A 14226-nucleotide genomic window follows, 5' to 3' on the forward strand; every position below is an offset into this window, starting at 1 on the left:
GTGGTTCTAATCTTAAATTTCACTAATTCTAATACATTCATAAACAAGTCTTATTTGTAAATAGTGCCACTAGTTCTGTAAAAAATATGATACATCAATTGATCTTGTTCACAAGACTAAAGTGGTAGCCAGTGGATTGCTTCACTTTTCATGTTAATATAGTTCTTTTCATAGATTCAAAATGTTGGCCTGACCTGTGGTGGCGGGCCTGACCTGTGGTGGCGCAGTGGATAAAGCGTCAACCTGGAAATGCTGAGGTTGCCGGTTCAAAACCCTGGGCTTGCCTGGTCAAGGCACATATGGGAGTTGATGCTTCCAGCTCCTCCCCCCTTCTCTCTCTCTGTCTCTCCTCTCTCTCTCTCTCTCTCCCTCTCCTCTCTAAAATGAATAAAAAAATAAAAAAAAATGTTGATACTCATTCTTCTTACCAGAACAAACCTAAAAAATAAATTTGTAACCATGACCATGCCAGAATATACTAACCATGACATGACAGTCTTTGTAGTAGTCATTAGGTCTATTGACAAACATTCAACATTCTTTTTTTTTTTTTTCAAATTAAGGAAAAATTTATTGGCGGTCAGGAATACACTCAGAAGGGACTGGCGGGCAAAAAAAGGGGGGCCTTGGAGACAGGTTTGAGAGTTAGCTTAGAACAACCTGCCACTGCCCATTGTTTTACTGGTTGCAAATCTCATGGGGTCCCTTCGAGCTGCGAAGAGAGAGGCAAGAAAAACATGCCTGCGGGGAGGAAGAAGAGGAAGAGGGGTAGGGGAAAGGCACAGGGTACTCCTAAAGGGAGAGCACCAGATTCTCGTCTTTTTCTGAGCACATGTAGGATTGTATTTCCCTGACCTCCTTGAAGTTAGTCATGGTTATAACCTGAACTGGCCAACAAAATAAGTGGTGGGTGGAAGTTTAAGAGCCTGTCTGGGCCTGACCTGTGGTGGCGCAGTGGATAAAGCGTCGACCTGGAAATGCTGAGGTCGCCGGTTCGAAACCCTGGGCTTGCCTGGTCAAGGCACATATGGGAGTTGATGCTTCCAGTTCCTCTCCCCTTCTCTCTCTCTGTCTCTCCTCTGTCTCTCCCTCTCCTCTCTAAAATGAATAAAAAAAAAAAAAGTTAATAAAAAAAAATAGATGAACAAACAAACAAACAAAAAAAAAAAAGAGCCTGTCTGGAACTTACCAAGTTCCCTATTCCTGTCTGGTGGAAGTGTGTGACAAGATGGAGCCTCTGTCAAACTGGATCAACTACTGAGTGCCAAGTAGAATCCCCCTGAAAACCCACATTAATCACTGTTGCTTGAGCAAGAAATAAATGTTAGTTATATAAAGCCACTGAGATACTAGGGATGGTACTTTAACATAACCCAGCTTATTACAACTGCTACAAACTATGCTTAATGTGAGATCACTGCCTAAAAATTTGTCAAATCATTGGTTGGGAACTTGTTCTAGAAGTCTGGGTTTGGGATCCAGTCTCAAGTTTTGGACCATAGATGTGTATGATAGTCATTACCATTTTTGTATTTATTTGGGGGTGGTGGTGAAGAGAAGCATCATCTCTTCGCTCCACTTAGTTGTGCATCTATTGCTTCTTCTATGTGCTTTGACTGGGGATCAAACTGGCGACCTCAGGCTCAAGCCGAGCCAGTGACCCCTTGCTCAAGCCAGGCAACCTTATGTTTCTAACAGGCCATCTCAACATTCTGGGTCGATGCTCTATCCACTGTGCCACCACCATATATTTATTTAATAAGATGAATACAAGCCAAGATTTCATGCAAACAATGAGCAAGAAATTTCCTTCCATCTTGGAAGGTAAATTTCAGTTTATTGCAAATCCATTGAATATTCCAGGATGTATGGAATCAGAGAGAAAAACTTAAAAACTGATTGAGCAGCAAAAGTTAGGAATTTAGTCGCTGATAAAGGTTTACCCGTTTTCATAGTATCAGACAAGACTAAAATTCCAAAGTTGACATGGATGAATTTTGGAATTTTAAGGCAAAATGTAAATTCTTTTTTTTGTGTGTGTGTGTGACAGAGACAGAGTCAGAGAGAGGGACAGACAGACAGGAAGGGAAAGATGAGAAACATCAATTCTTTGTTGCAGCTCCTTAGTTTTCATTGATTGCTTTCTCATATGTGCCTTGACTGGGGGCTACAGCAGACCGAGTGATCCCTTGCTCGAGCCAGCGACCTTGGGCTCAAGCTGGTGAGCCTTGCTCAAACCTGATGAGTCTGAGCTCAAGCTGGCAACCTCGGGGTCTGGAGCCTGGGTCCTCCACATCCCAGTCTGACGCTTTATCCACTGTGCCACCGCCTGGTCAGGCAAGGCAAAATGTAAATTTTAATTAAGCCAGATGTTTTATCACTTGGACTAACTGTGACGAAACTTACAGAGGGTGTGTTTATTATATTATAAATAAAGTTTTGTCTATACAACTAAAAATAAAAAATGTTGGACAGAGTTCTCACCGTGGGAGCTGAGCTTTTGGGCTGAACTGGGCGAGGATGACTAGGTAGCAGGCAGTGAAAGGAGCTAAGCCAAGCAGCAGGAGCAGCATTAGGGTCAGGCCAAGCAGGAGAGGCCAGGCCCCACGGAGCACGGCCCCATTCATGGCCTCAGCATAGAACTTTGCCACCTCCTCATTGGGGTTGCCCTGTTCCGGGTCGAACCACATCTGGATACAGCGGCCACTCCCTCGGCTGTAGTTGCTGACTTCGTAGGAGTGACTCCAGATTTCATTGCACAGAGCAGCAGGAGTGGGGAAGTAGAAATTAAAGGGACGGCAGGCAGCCTTCACTGGGCACTGGTTAGACCCTGAGGAGGGTGGAAGGCCTTTAGCCACTGGGCCCAGAACCATCTCTGGTTCCGCCAGCCTCACAACTCTACCCCTTCATATACCCGTCTCACACCCCCACCCTCGACCTCCCAGTCCAGCCCTCCCACCCGCCCAGCCCTCACCTGAGGTCCAGTTCCAGCCCTCGTGCCAGTTGCTCTTGCAGGTGTAGGAGGTGCGGCAGTCTTCCCACCAGCTCTCACAGTCCTCTCTGCACAGGGGCACGTTCAGGATCCGCTCCTTACGCCAGCTCTGGTCCACCTGGGAGATGGCAGCAGGGGAAAAGGACTCAGGCTGAGGCTTCTCAGCAGCCAGCCCTGAATAGCCCAAGCTGGAGAGGCAGAGGGCGGAGATGTCTGGGAAGCAGACGTGGGGAGGACACTCGCACCTGCTGGATCCAGGGCCCCAGGTTGGGGGAGCACTCATACAGGCAGGTGTCCTGGATGAAGTGGCGCTTGCAGGTCGGTGCCATTGGGCCACAGTGGTCCCAGTTGAATCTGTACAGGTAGGAAACATCCTTATGGGCTTCCTGGCTGGTGTTGACAGAGCAGCAGGCATTCTTCTTCCAGGGACTGCACTGGGTGGGGAAGACACAGGACTAAGTTCTTCCCCCAGCACAGCCATCTTCTCCATTTTCTGGTGCCTGTGTTTCAGTAGGTCTTTCAGAGCAGCACTCAGTGAGGAGGGTGCCTCTTTGCCTGGCCCTTGAGGAGCCTCTATTTGGGATAAAGCCAATTATAATATTGGATTTTAAGGGATGTGGGTGACCTGAGAACCACTATCTAGAGGAGCAATTATTTGTACAACTCTTAATAGTTTTCAAGCTTATTTTACATTATTCAAGTTATTTATAGTACTCATTTTACATCCATCCAATATTAACTGAGTGGTTATTATACATTGGGCCCAGGGCTAGGTACTGAGAATACCACAGTGAACAAAACAGATCAAATCTCTTTCCTTCCTCATGTTGGTTATGATTTTCCTTTGGAGTGGGGGAAGACAAAGAATGTTGTAGGCCTAGAAGATAGCAGGTGCAAAGTCCCTGAGGTTTTTGTGCTTTATCCTCTCAACAATCCAGTAAAAACATCATTACTCCAACTTTTACAGAGTATAAGTAAGATGAACCTCTGGTAAATGGTGGGATTTAAGAAGGGACTGGTCTGGCTGCCCTAGGGCTTGGAACCTCAGGCGAGGAGGCTCCAGATAGGTTCTGAAAGTTGTTGGGAACAGAGGGGCAACAGTCAGCACATGGGCCTGAACATGAACCTGACTAAATATGAAAGGCTATCCAGAGAAGTAAATTAAGACAGGTAAGATGGTTGAAGTGGTGGAGTTTTCTCTTTAGAAATCATTCTAAGCCTGGACTCAAGAACTGAGTGGTTATGGACCAAGTGCTTCAAGTCTCTGAACTGAACTCTAGTACCAGGGTCAAGTGGGAGGGGAGATGCTATTGGTCTGGGCACTCAGGAGAAACTAAGGAAAATCCATGAGGGTGGGGCCAACCCTTTTGCTTTCAAACAGTGTAGCCCGCAATCAGTGCGACTGACACAGATCTGGCTTCCAGGCCGCCCCAAACTTCACACATGCTCTTCTTCAGATGCCCTAATTTTTGGTCACCCTGCAAGACCCCATGTACCTCATCCCTGATCTACCAAAGTTATTGGTTTCTGCCTCCACAAGAGTTAATTAACATAGTTAAAAGCATGTCCTAGTAGGGGTTCATAAAAAAGCCACTCCCAGATAGCTCATGTCCCTCTGAATTACAATCATCTGTCTCTGTCAAAGGTCTGTGTCTGTACCATTTCTTGACAAAGAAGAAGTACTCCAGAGCATTCTTACAAGTACCTTTAGAATTTAAAATTTTCTAAAACTGATGTGGTGGGTACAGACTTTCAGTTTGGGAAGATGCAGTGGTTCTGGAGGTGGGTGGTGGGGATGGTTGCACCACAATGTGAATGTTACTTAATGCCTCTGAACTGTACACTTAGAAATGCTTAAAATGGCAAATTTTATGTTATGTATATTTTACCACCCCCACCCCCCACACACAGCAATGAAATGTTGGAAATGACTCAGAAGTCATGGGACTGCTGGACTTCCTTCTCTTCACTTCAAGCCCTTGGAGTCTGTCCATGCCACAGTCTTGCCCTGAGATCATCCCCAGCCTCTAGCAACATGAAACCTTGTGGTGGGCGAGACCAGAAGGACTGAAATACTGGCATCTCTCGCAAGCCTGTATTCAGTTCAAGCTCAGACTTCCTCAACTACTTCCAGGGGTCTTAACTATGAAATGGAGACCCGGGCCTCACCTCCCTTTCTCTGTTGTCTCTGACCCCACGAGACTTGCCGCTGATTGTTCTGCTGGACCTGTGTACATGCTGTCCTCTTCTAGGCTGCCTCTTCCTGCTTCGTCTTCCTGGAAAACTCTTACTCATCCTCTGAGGCCAAGGCTAATGGCCCCTTTTCTGGGAAGTCTTTCCAGCACATCTGATTTGTCACTCTTTCTTCAGAACCTACTGGGTGTGGGGGTAGGGAATGAAAGGAAGGGCACCAGCCAGGCTTAGCAGCCTGGAGGCTTGTAAGCACCCAGAGACTGCCAGTGGGGCAGATGGAGAAACTGTCCAGGGGCCAGGTGAAGGCCACTGAGTTGTTCAGTTGTGGCTCATGTTCCTGGACCAAGTGCCATAGGAATTGGGAGTGGGGATGGCATGGGGGTGGGGGTGGGGGTGGTAATGTGGAGAGCAAGTGAGAGCACAGGCCCAGGCAGCCCGACTCCAGTTCCTCACACCTCAACAACCCCTCCTTTTGCATTTTAATTTTATTTATTTATTTATTTTGTGACAGAGACAGAGAGAGGGACAGACAGGAAGGGAGAGAGACGAAAAGCATCAATTCTTCGTTGTGGCACCCTAGTTGTTCGTTGATTGATTTCTCATATGTGCCTTGACCAGGGGGCTACAGCAGATTGAGTGACCCCTTGCTTGAGCCAGCGACCTTGGGCTCAAGCTGGTGAACCCTGCTCAAACCAGATGAGCCTGCATTCAAGCTGGCGACCTCGGGGTCTCGAACCTGGGTCCTCCACATCCCAGTCTGACACTTTATCCACTGCGCCACCACCCAGTTAGGCAATGACCTCTCCTTTTGCACAGAGGGGTCTTAGGAAGTTCCCAGGGCAGAATCAGGGCTAGAGCTGTTCTCTCTATGGTAAGTCTGTTTGTTTGTTGTTGTTTTTTCTGTTTATTTTGTTCTTTAGATTCCACATATTAGTAAAATCATATGGTATTTGTCTTTCTGTGTCTGACTTATTTCACTTAGTATATAATACACTCCATGTCCTCTAGGTCCATCCATGTTGTCACAAATGGCAAGATTTTATTCTTTTTATGGCTGAATAAAAATGTATGTATGGCCTGACAAAGCGGTGACGCAGTGGATAGAGCATCGGACTGGGATGCTAGAGGATCCAGGTTCGAGACCCCGAGGTCGCCAGCTTGAGCTCGGGCTCATCTGGTTTGAACAAAAGCCCACCAGCTTGGACCCAAGGTTGCTGGCTCCAACAAGGGGTTACTCGGTCTGCTGAAGGCCCACAGTCAAGGCACGTATGAGAAAGCAATCAATGAACAACTAAGGTGTTCCAACGCGCAATGAAAAACTAATGATTGATGCTTCTCATCTCTCTCCGTTCCTGTCTGTCTGTCCCTGTCTATTCCTCTCTCTGACTCACTCTCTGTCTCTGTAAAAAATAAATAAATAAAAAATTTTAAAAAACGAACTTTAAAAAAAATGTATGTGTGTGTGTATGTGTGTGTGTGTGTGTATATATATATATATATCTCACCACTTTTTTATCCACTCATCTATTGATAGGAACTTGGTTGCCTCCCTATCTTGGCTATTGTAAATAATGCTGCAATGAACATAGGGGTGCATATATTCTTTTGAATTAGTGTTTTGGGTTTGTTCAGATACATACCCAGGAGTGCAATCACTTGGTCATGAGGTAGTTTCATTTTTAATTTTTTGAGAACCCTTCACACTGTTTTTCAGTAGCTACACCAATTTATATTCCCACCAACAATGCACAATGGTTTGCTTTTTCCCCACATCCTTGCCATCTCTTTTTGTTTATGGATTTATTGATGATAGCCATTTTGACAGGTGTGAGGTGATGCTTCAGTGTGGTTTTAATTTGCATTGTTCTGATGATTGATGACATTGAGCATCCTTTTATATGTCTATTGGCATCTGTGTGTCCTCTTTGGAGAAACGTCTATTCAGGCCCTCTGCCCATTTTTAAATTGGATTCTCTCTCTCTCTCTCTCTCTCTCTCTCTCTCTTTCGGTGTACAGTTCTTTACAAATTTTGGGGATTAACTCCTTATCAGATGGATCATTGGCAAAATCTTCTTCCATCCAGTAGGTAGTCTTTTCATTTTGTTGATGGTATCCTTTGCTGTGCAAAAACTTTTATTGTAATTTTATTTTATTTTGTGCAAAAACATTTTTGTTTGATGTAGTCCCGTTTGTTTGTTTCCTTTGCCTGGGGAAATATATCAAAGATGAATATTACTATGAGCAATGTCAGAGAATTTAGTGCTTATATTTTTTTCTAGTAGTTTTTTTTTTTTTTTTTTTTTTACTTTTCCGAAGCTGGAACCGGGGAGGCAGTCAGACAGACTCCCGCATGCGCCCGACCGGGATCCACCCAGCACGCCCACCAGGGGGCGATGCTCTGCCCATCCGGGGCGTCGCTCTGTCTCGACCACAGCCACTCTAGCACCTGGGGCAGAGGCCAAGGAGCCATCCCCAGCGCCCGGGCCATCCCCAGCGCCCGGGCCATCTTTGCTCCAATGGAGCCTCGGCTGCGGGAGGGGAAGAGAGAGACAGAGAGGAAGGAGGGCGGGGGGAGTGGAGAAGCAGATGGGTGCTTCTCCTGTGTGCCCTGGCTGGGAATCGAACCTGGGACTCCTGCACGCCTGAGCCAACCGGCCAGGCCTTTTTCTAGCAGTTTTATGGTTTGAATCTTACACTTAAATCTTTAATCCATTTTGAGTTTATTTTTATATATAGTATGAGAATGTGATCTACTTTCTTTTTCTTTCTTTTTTTTTTTTTGCTAGAGAGACACAGAGAGAGAGGGAAGGACAGACAGGGACAGACAGACAGGAAGGGAGAGAGATGATAAGTATCAACTGGTAGTTGCAATGCTTTAGTTGTTCATTGATTGCTTTCTTTTTTTTTCTTTTAATATATATATATTTTTAAGTGAGAGGAGGGGAGACAAAGAAACAGACTCCTGCATGTGCCCAACCAGGATGCACCCAGCAAGCCCCTATGGGGTGATGCTCTGTCCATCTGGGGATGTTGCTCAGCAACTGAGCTATTTTAGCACCTGAGGTGGGAAGCTCCACAGAGCCATCCTCAGTTCCTGGGGCCAACTCACTTGAGCCAATCAAGCCATGACTGCAGGAGAGGGATAAAGAGAGAAGAGGAGAGGGATGGGTAGAGAAGCAGATGGTCACTTTTCCTGTGTGCCCTGACTGGGAATCAAACAGAAGACATCCACACATGGGGCCAATGCTCTATCACTGAGCCAACCAGCCAGGGCCTGATTGCTTTCTCATACGTGCCTTGACCAGGGGCTACAGCTGAGCCAGTGACCCCTCGTTCAAACCAGCAACCCTGGGCTCAAGCCAGTGACCTTTGAGCTCAAGCTATGGTTCATGTCTATGATTCCACGCTCAAGCCAATGACCTCAGCATCTCAGATTGACACTGTGCCACCACCTGATCAGGCTAGTTTCTTTCTTTCTTTTATTTTTACACATATCTGTCCAATTTTCCCAACACCATTTATTAAGTAGGCTGCCTTTATCCCATTGTATATTCTTGCCTCCCTTGTCATACATTTATTGACCATATAGTGCAGGTTTATTTCTGGGCTGTCTATTCTGTTTCATTGATCTTTTTAAAAAAAAGATTTTATTTATTGATTTTAGAGAGAGAAAAGTGGAGAAGAATGGGAAACATCAACTCTTTGTAGTTGCTTCTCATATGTGCCTTGACTGGACAAACCCGGGGTTTTGAACCAGAGACCTCAGCACTCCAGAGACCACTTTATCCATCGTGCCACCACAGGTCAGGCAAACATGTATTCTTTTCAAACTATTCCAAAATATTCAAGAGGAGGGAAGGTTCTCAAGCTTATTTTATGAGGCCAGCATTACTGATGCCAAAATCAGATGAAAGCATCTTAAAAAAAATTATGCGAGCCCTGGCCGGTTGGCTCAGCGGTAGAGCGTCGGCCTGGCGTGCGGGGGACCCAGGTTCGATTCCCGGCCAGGGCACATAGGAGAAGCGCCCATTTGCTTCTCCACCCCCACCCCCTCCTTCCTCTCTGTCTCTCTCTTCCCCTCTCGCAGCCAAGGCTCCATTGGAGCAAGGATGGCCCGGGCGCTGGGGATGGCTCCTTGGCCTCTGCCCCAGGCGCTAGAGTGGCTCTGGTCGCGGCAGAGCGATGCCCCGGAGGGGCAGAGCATCGCCCCCTGGTGGGCAGAGCGTCGCCCCTGGTGGGCGTGCCGGGTGGATCCCGGTCGGGCGCATGCAGGAGTCTGTCTGACTGTCTCTCCCCGTTTCTAGCTTCAGAAAAATAAATAAATAAATAAATAAATAAATAAAAAATTATACGTCAATATCCCTGATGAACATAGATGCAAAAATCCTAAATATCATCAAACTGAATTCAGCAATACATTAAACATATCATATACCATGATCAAATGAGATGTATTCCTGGTTCAATATCTGCAAATCAACTGATGTGATACACCAGTGTTTTTCAACCACCAGTCCACAGACAGTCAGGGCATCTATGTCATTTTTTATGCTCGTTTTCTCTTTGTTGAAGTTCTAAGTTCCTTCAGAATCCTTGTAATTAGTGTTTTGAGCTCAGCGATAAATTGATTACCTCCATTACGTTTAGTTGTTTTTCTGAAGATTTCTCCTGTTCTTTCATTTGGGGCATGTTATTTTGTCTCATTTTGGCTGTCCCTCTGTGCTTGTTTCTATTCGCAGAGGTGGATTTAACGGTGAGTGCACCGGGCGCACACCGTGGGCCACGACTTCTGAAGGGCCCCACAAACCCTCAATGTTCCACTTTTTTCTAATGTAAGGGGCCCAATATTTTCTTCTGCACCTAGGGCCTCAACTGACCTTAATCTACCTCTGTCTATGTGTTAGGTAAATCTGGTGTCTCCCAGTCTTGTCAGGATGGCCTTAGGTAGTAGGTGTTCTATGGGGCTCAGGGGCACAATCTCCCTGATCACCTGAGCCAGGTCCTCCAAGAGTATCCCTTGTGTGCGTTGTATGTGCCTTCCTGTTGTAGTTGAGCCTTGATTGCTGTTTGCACAGCAGTGGATAGAACTGACCCTCAGACTAATGGCTCTGAGGATAAAGAGTGGCTATTACCACAATGTACACGCTGTTATGTGGGGGCTGACCCCATGGAGCAGGATCACCCCAGTGGGGTCTGGTGCCTTCCCACACCATCCTATGGGTGTGCTGCTTAAGCAGCTAATTGGGTGGTGCTCTGTTGTGGTCTGAAGCTGGCTACCAGGTGTGCTGGTTCTGGGGCCTCTAGGGAGGGGTTCTGGTACAGGTCAATGTCAGATGTTCCCTGTGACTGGCCCAGGGCTACCTGTTTGGAGCTACAAGCAGTTGGTGGCTGCTTGAACTGGACCTGGATGCTCACTGAAGAGATCAAGTTGCAAACCAGTGCTGGCTGCCACCAGTAATGGGCCTGGAGCAGGTCAGCAAAAAGCACAGGCAGGTTTTCCTTAAGACTCAGCCACTGAAAGCTTTAGACACTATGCAAGCTGAGTGAGGCAGGGTCCCAGGAAGTCTCCGCATGGGGCAAATGGTATTCACCAGGTCACTGCAGATTCAGATTTGGCAATGCTGAGCCTGAGGCCACACAGCAAAAGTCACAGTGCACACGCAGGCCAGAGGCTACCCGCCACCCAGTTGGGGCCTGTAGAACTTTGCAGTGGAGTCATCAGGATAGAATGAGGGGAGAGAAGCAGATGGTCAGCACTCTGTGTGCCCTGACTGGTAATCAAACCTGGGACATCAATATGCCAGGTCGACACTCTATCCACTGAGCGACCGGCCAGGGCCACTATAACTTTCTAAATAAACTTCCTCTCATGATTTGAAGGGAAAAAATCTGTAAGTCCTGCTAAGGCTGGCTGCTTGCCACCAAAAGTGCCTTGGACTGTGTGGGAGTTGGGTGGGAGGGGGTCTCAGGGAGGCCTCAGGGTGGAGCAAGTGGAGTTGACCATGCATATGCAGATTAAGATATGAAAATGTGGGAGGAGGGCTCAATACAGGAACAATGGCAGCCGTCCCTCCAGCCCTTGCCTTGAATCACACAACTCAGTTTCTCCCTGTCTGTCTCTGGTGGCCCCCTCCCCCAGAGCTGCTGTCCCCCTGCCAGAGCCCAGGCCCAGGGTGAGTACCTGTGAGTAAGTCTGTGTGAGGGCCTTTTAAGAAGATGCCGGGGTTTCCAGCAGGCTCCTGTCTCACCCAGAAGGATGAAATCCCTGCTGGTTTTCACAGACAGATATTTTTGTGGGCTTCTTTTCCTAGCACTGGTACTCAGTGTGGGGCTGGGACCCCTCGTTCCTCAGGGGGGACTTCTGCAGCTGAGGCATTATGATGGGGAAACTCAGGAGTTAAAATTTTAGCTTGAATAACTGTGATTTTGGTTATGATCAATGGGCATAACGGTTAATGCAAGTAAAAGTTTTTGTGTCAGGAACTGGGATAATGGAACAGGCCTACAGGACTTAATGAGATCTGTGAGGGAATCCACCTTTGTGCCCCAAGGGCAGTGGTGGGATTCAAATAATTTAACAACCGGTTCTCTGCCCTAATGATGGTTTTAAGTATTAAAAAACGATATACCAAAAAGTAGTTTATTATTCCATGCATTTAATATTTAAATAAGAACAATAAAAGAGGTACACAAAATTAGATTGTTATAAGAATTTTAAAATATTAATGAAAAATATTAAATAATACCTGACAAAAAAAACAGTAAAACTGTTATTTAAGATATTTCCATATTGCTTCTTGATTGGCGCCCTCACTTGCAATTCTTTTCAACTATGAACAGAATGAACATGATTGTGGGCGCTTAGAATACGCTGTTGTAGCCTGACCTGTGGTAGCGCAGTGGGTAAAGTGTTCACCTGGAAATGCTGAGGTCGCCAGTTCGAAACCCTGGGCTTGCCTGGTCAAGGCACATATGGGAGTTGATGCTTCCAGCTCCTCCCCCTTTCTGTCTCTCTTCTGTCTCTCCCTCTCCTCTCTAAAATGAATTTAATAAATAAATAAAAAGAATACGCTGTTGTGCAGATGAACCTTAAAAAGGAGTAAGGAATGTAAATTTGTGATTTCCACATTGGGTGGCTGCCTAGGTGCCCACCTTAGAGAGAACCCTGATTACAAGTGCCATTTTAACAACCAGTTCGCTGAACTCAACAAAAAATTAGGTATCAGTTCTGCTGAACCAGTGCAAACGGCTGAATCCCACCACTGCCCAGGAGATCTGTTAGCAACCCACTTTAGTGCTCCAGGGAACTGCAAGCGAAGTCTTTGTACACCAAAGATTGAACTCTCAATGACTATAATCCAATTACCTTTGACTATGACCTGATTAACACCTTTGACATCACAAAAGCCTTTCCATATCCTTTTCTTATAAAAAAGGTTGGCTGGGAAAGGGCGTTGAGATGATTTGAGAATGCAACCCCCATCTCCCCAGATTGCCCGCCGTTAGAGTAAAGTGCCAATGATCACATATGAGAAGCACTACAGGTTGATGCTTCCTGCTTCTTCTTCCACATTTTTCTTTCTCTAACCTCTCTCTAAAAATCAATTAATTAAATATTTTAAAATAATAATAAAAAATAAAACGTACCAGTGCTCTATTCCAGATCAACTGCGTCAGAATATCTGAGGTAGATGCAGTATTTTAGTTTTCAATTAACCATCAGGTAATTAAAAAAAAAAGAATAAAGTGCCAATGAAGATTCAGTCTCTTGGCCCCGACCAGTTGGGTCAGTGGATAGAGCATTGGCCTGGCATGCAGACGTCCTGGGTTTGATCCCCAGTCAGGGCACACATGAGAAACAACCATCTGCATCTCTTTGCCTCTCTCTCCTCTTCTCTCTCTCTCATAGCCAGTGGCTCCATTGATTCAAGCGTTGACCCTGGGTGCTAAGGATAGCTTGGTTGGTTTGAGCATCAGCCTCAGGTGCTAAAGATAGCTTAGTTGACTCAAGCATTGGCCCCAGACTGTACAATTTTATCTAGTTCTGCTAATGGTTTGCTGAATAATACAAATAAGTAAAATGTGGCATTTTAGAAATAAGAGTATCATGTTATCCCAGGTATACAAATCATACATGACACAAAAAAGGAAAACATAGGCCCTGGCCGGTTGGCTCAGCGGTAGAGTGTCGGCCTGGCGTGCGGGGGACCCGGGTTCAATTCCCGGCCAGGGCACATAGGAGAAGCGCCCATTTGCTTCTCCACCCCCACCCCGCTCCTTCCTCTCTGTCTCTCTCTTCCCCTCTCGCAGCCAAGGCTCCACTGGAGCAAAGATGGCCCGGGCGCTGGGGATGGCTCCTTGGCCTCTGCCCCAGGCGCTGGAGTGGCTCTGGTCACGGCAGAGCGGCGCCCCTGGTGGGCGAGCCGGGTGGATCCCGGTCGGGTGCATGCGGGAGTCTGACTGTCTCTCCCCGTTTCCAGCTTCAGAAAAATACAAAAAAAAAAAAAAAGGAAAACATAAACATGACCTGTGGTGGCACAATGGATAAAGCATCGACCTGGAACATTGAGGTCACCAGTTTGAAACCTGGGCTTGTCTGGTCAAGGCACATACAGGAGTTGATGCTTCCTGTTCCTCCCCACTTCTCTCTCTCTCTTTCTAAAAATGAATTGTAAAATTCTTTAAAAAAAAAAAGAGAAACATAAGATTTCCTTTTGCCTTTTGGAAAAAAGCTAAGCAACACCACAAACTAATAAATATATAAAGGCAGTCTATGCCTGCACCAATAACGAGAGCCTGCCAAGAACCAAAGGTTGCCTGACCAGTGGAAGCACAGTGGATAGAGTGTTGACCTGGAATGCTGAGACCCCAATTTCAAAACCCTGAGGTCCCTGGCTTGAGCACAGTATCGCCAGACTGAGCATGGGATCATCAGCATGAAGTCCAAGGTCGCTGGCCTGAGCCCAAGGTTGCTAGCTTGAGCAGGGGGTCACTGGCTTGGCTGAAGCCCCCCCATCCCCTGTCCCCCATCAAGGCACATA

The 14226-nt window shown here is 46.5% G+C and overlaps 1 protein-coding gene across 1 annotated transcript; it reads right to left on the bottom strand.

The window, feature by feature from the left end:
- Positions 1-2480: 2480 nt before the first annotated feature.
- On the bottom strand, positions 2481-3423 carry LOC136319587 (folate receptor alpha-like). Its single transcript, XM_066252776.1, has 3 exons — positions 3238-3423; positions 2975-3110; positions 2481-2830 (listed from the first exon to the last, which is right to left on the bottom strand). Exons 1-3 carry the CDS (start codon positions 3319-3321, stop codon positions 2481-2483), a joined length of 570 nt encoding a protein of 189 aa, XP_066108873.1. The 5' UTR covers positions 3322-3423.
- Positions 3424-14226: the final 10803 nt, after the last annotated feature.

This window comes from Saccopteryx bilineata, chromosome 1 (assembly GCF_036850765.1).
Source record: "Saccopteryx bilineata isolate mSacBil1 chromosome 1, mSacBil1_pri_phased_curated, whole genome shotgun sequence".
NCBI classification, from domain to species: domain Eukaryota; kingdom Metazoa; phylum Chordata; class Mammalia; order Chiroptera; family Emballonuridae; genus Saccopteryx; species Saccopteryx bilineata.

What these genes read in the sequence shown, in the direction of transcription:
- LOC136319587 (XM_066252776.1), bottom strand. Translation starts at nt 3,321, where the DNA reads ATGGCACCGACCTGCAAGCGCCACTTCATCCAGGACACCTGCCTGTAT. An exon ending in TGGGGCCCTGGATCCAGCAG is followed by an intron (nt 3,111 to 3,237) that starts GTGCGAGTGTCC and finishes GCCATCTCCCAG; the next exon opens with GTGGACCAGAGCTGGCGTAA. An exon ending in GGGCTGGAACTGGACCTCAG is followed by an intron (nt 2,831 to 2,974) that starts GTGAGGGCTGGG and finishes CACCCTCCTCAG; the next exon opens with GGTCTAACCAGTGCCCAGTG.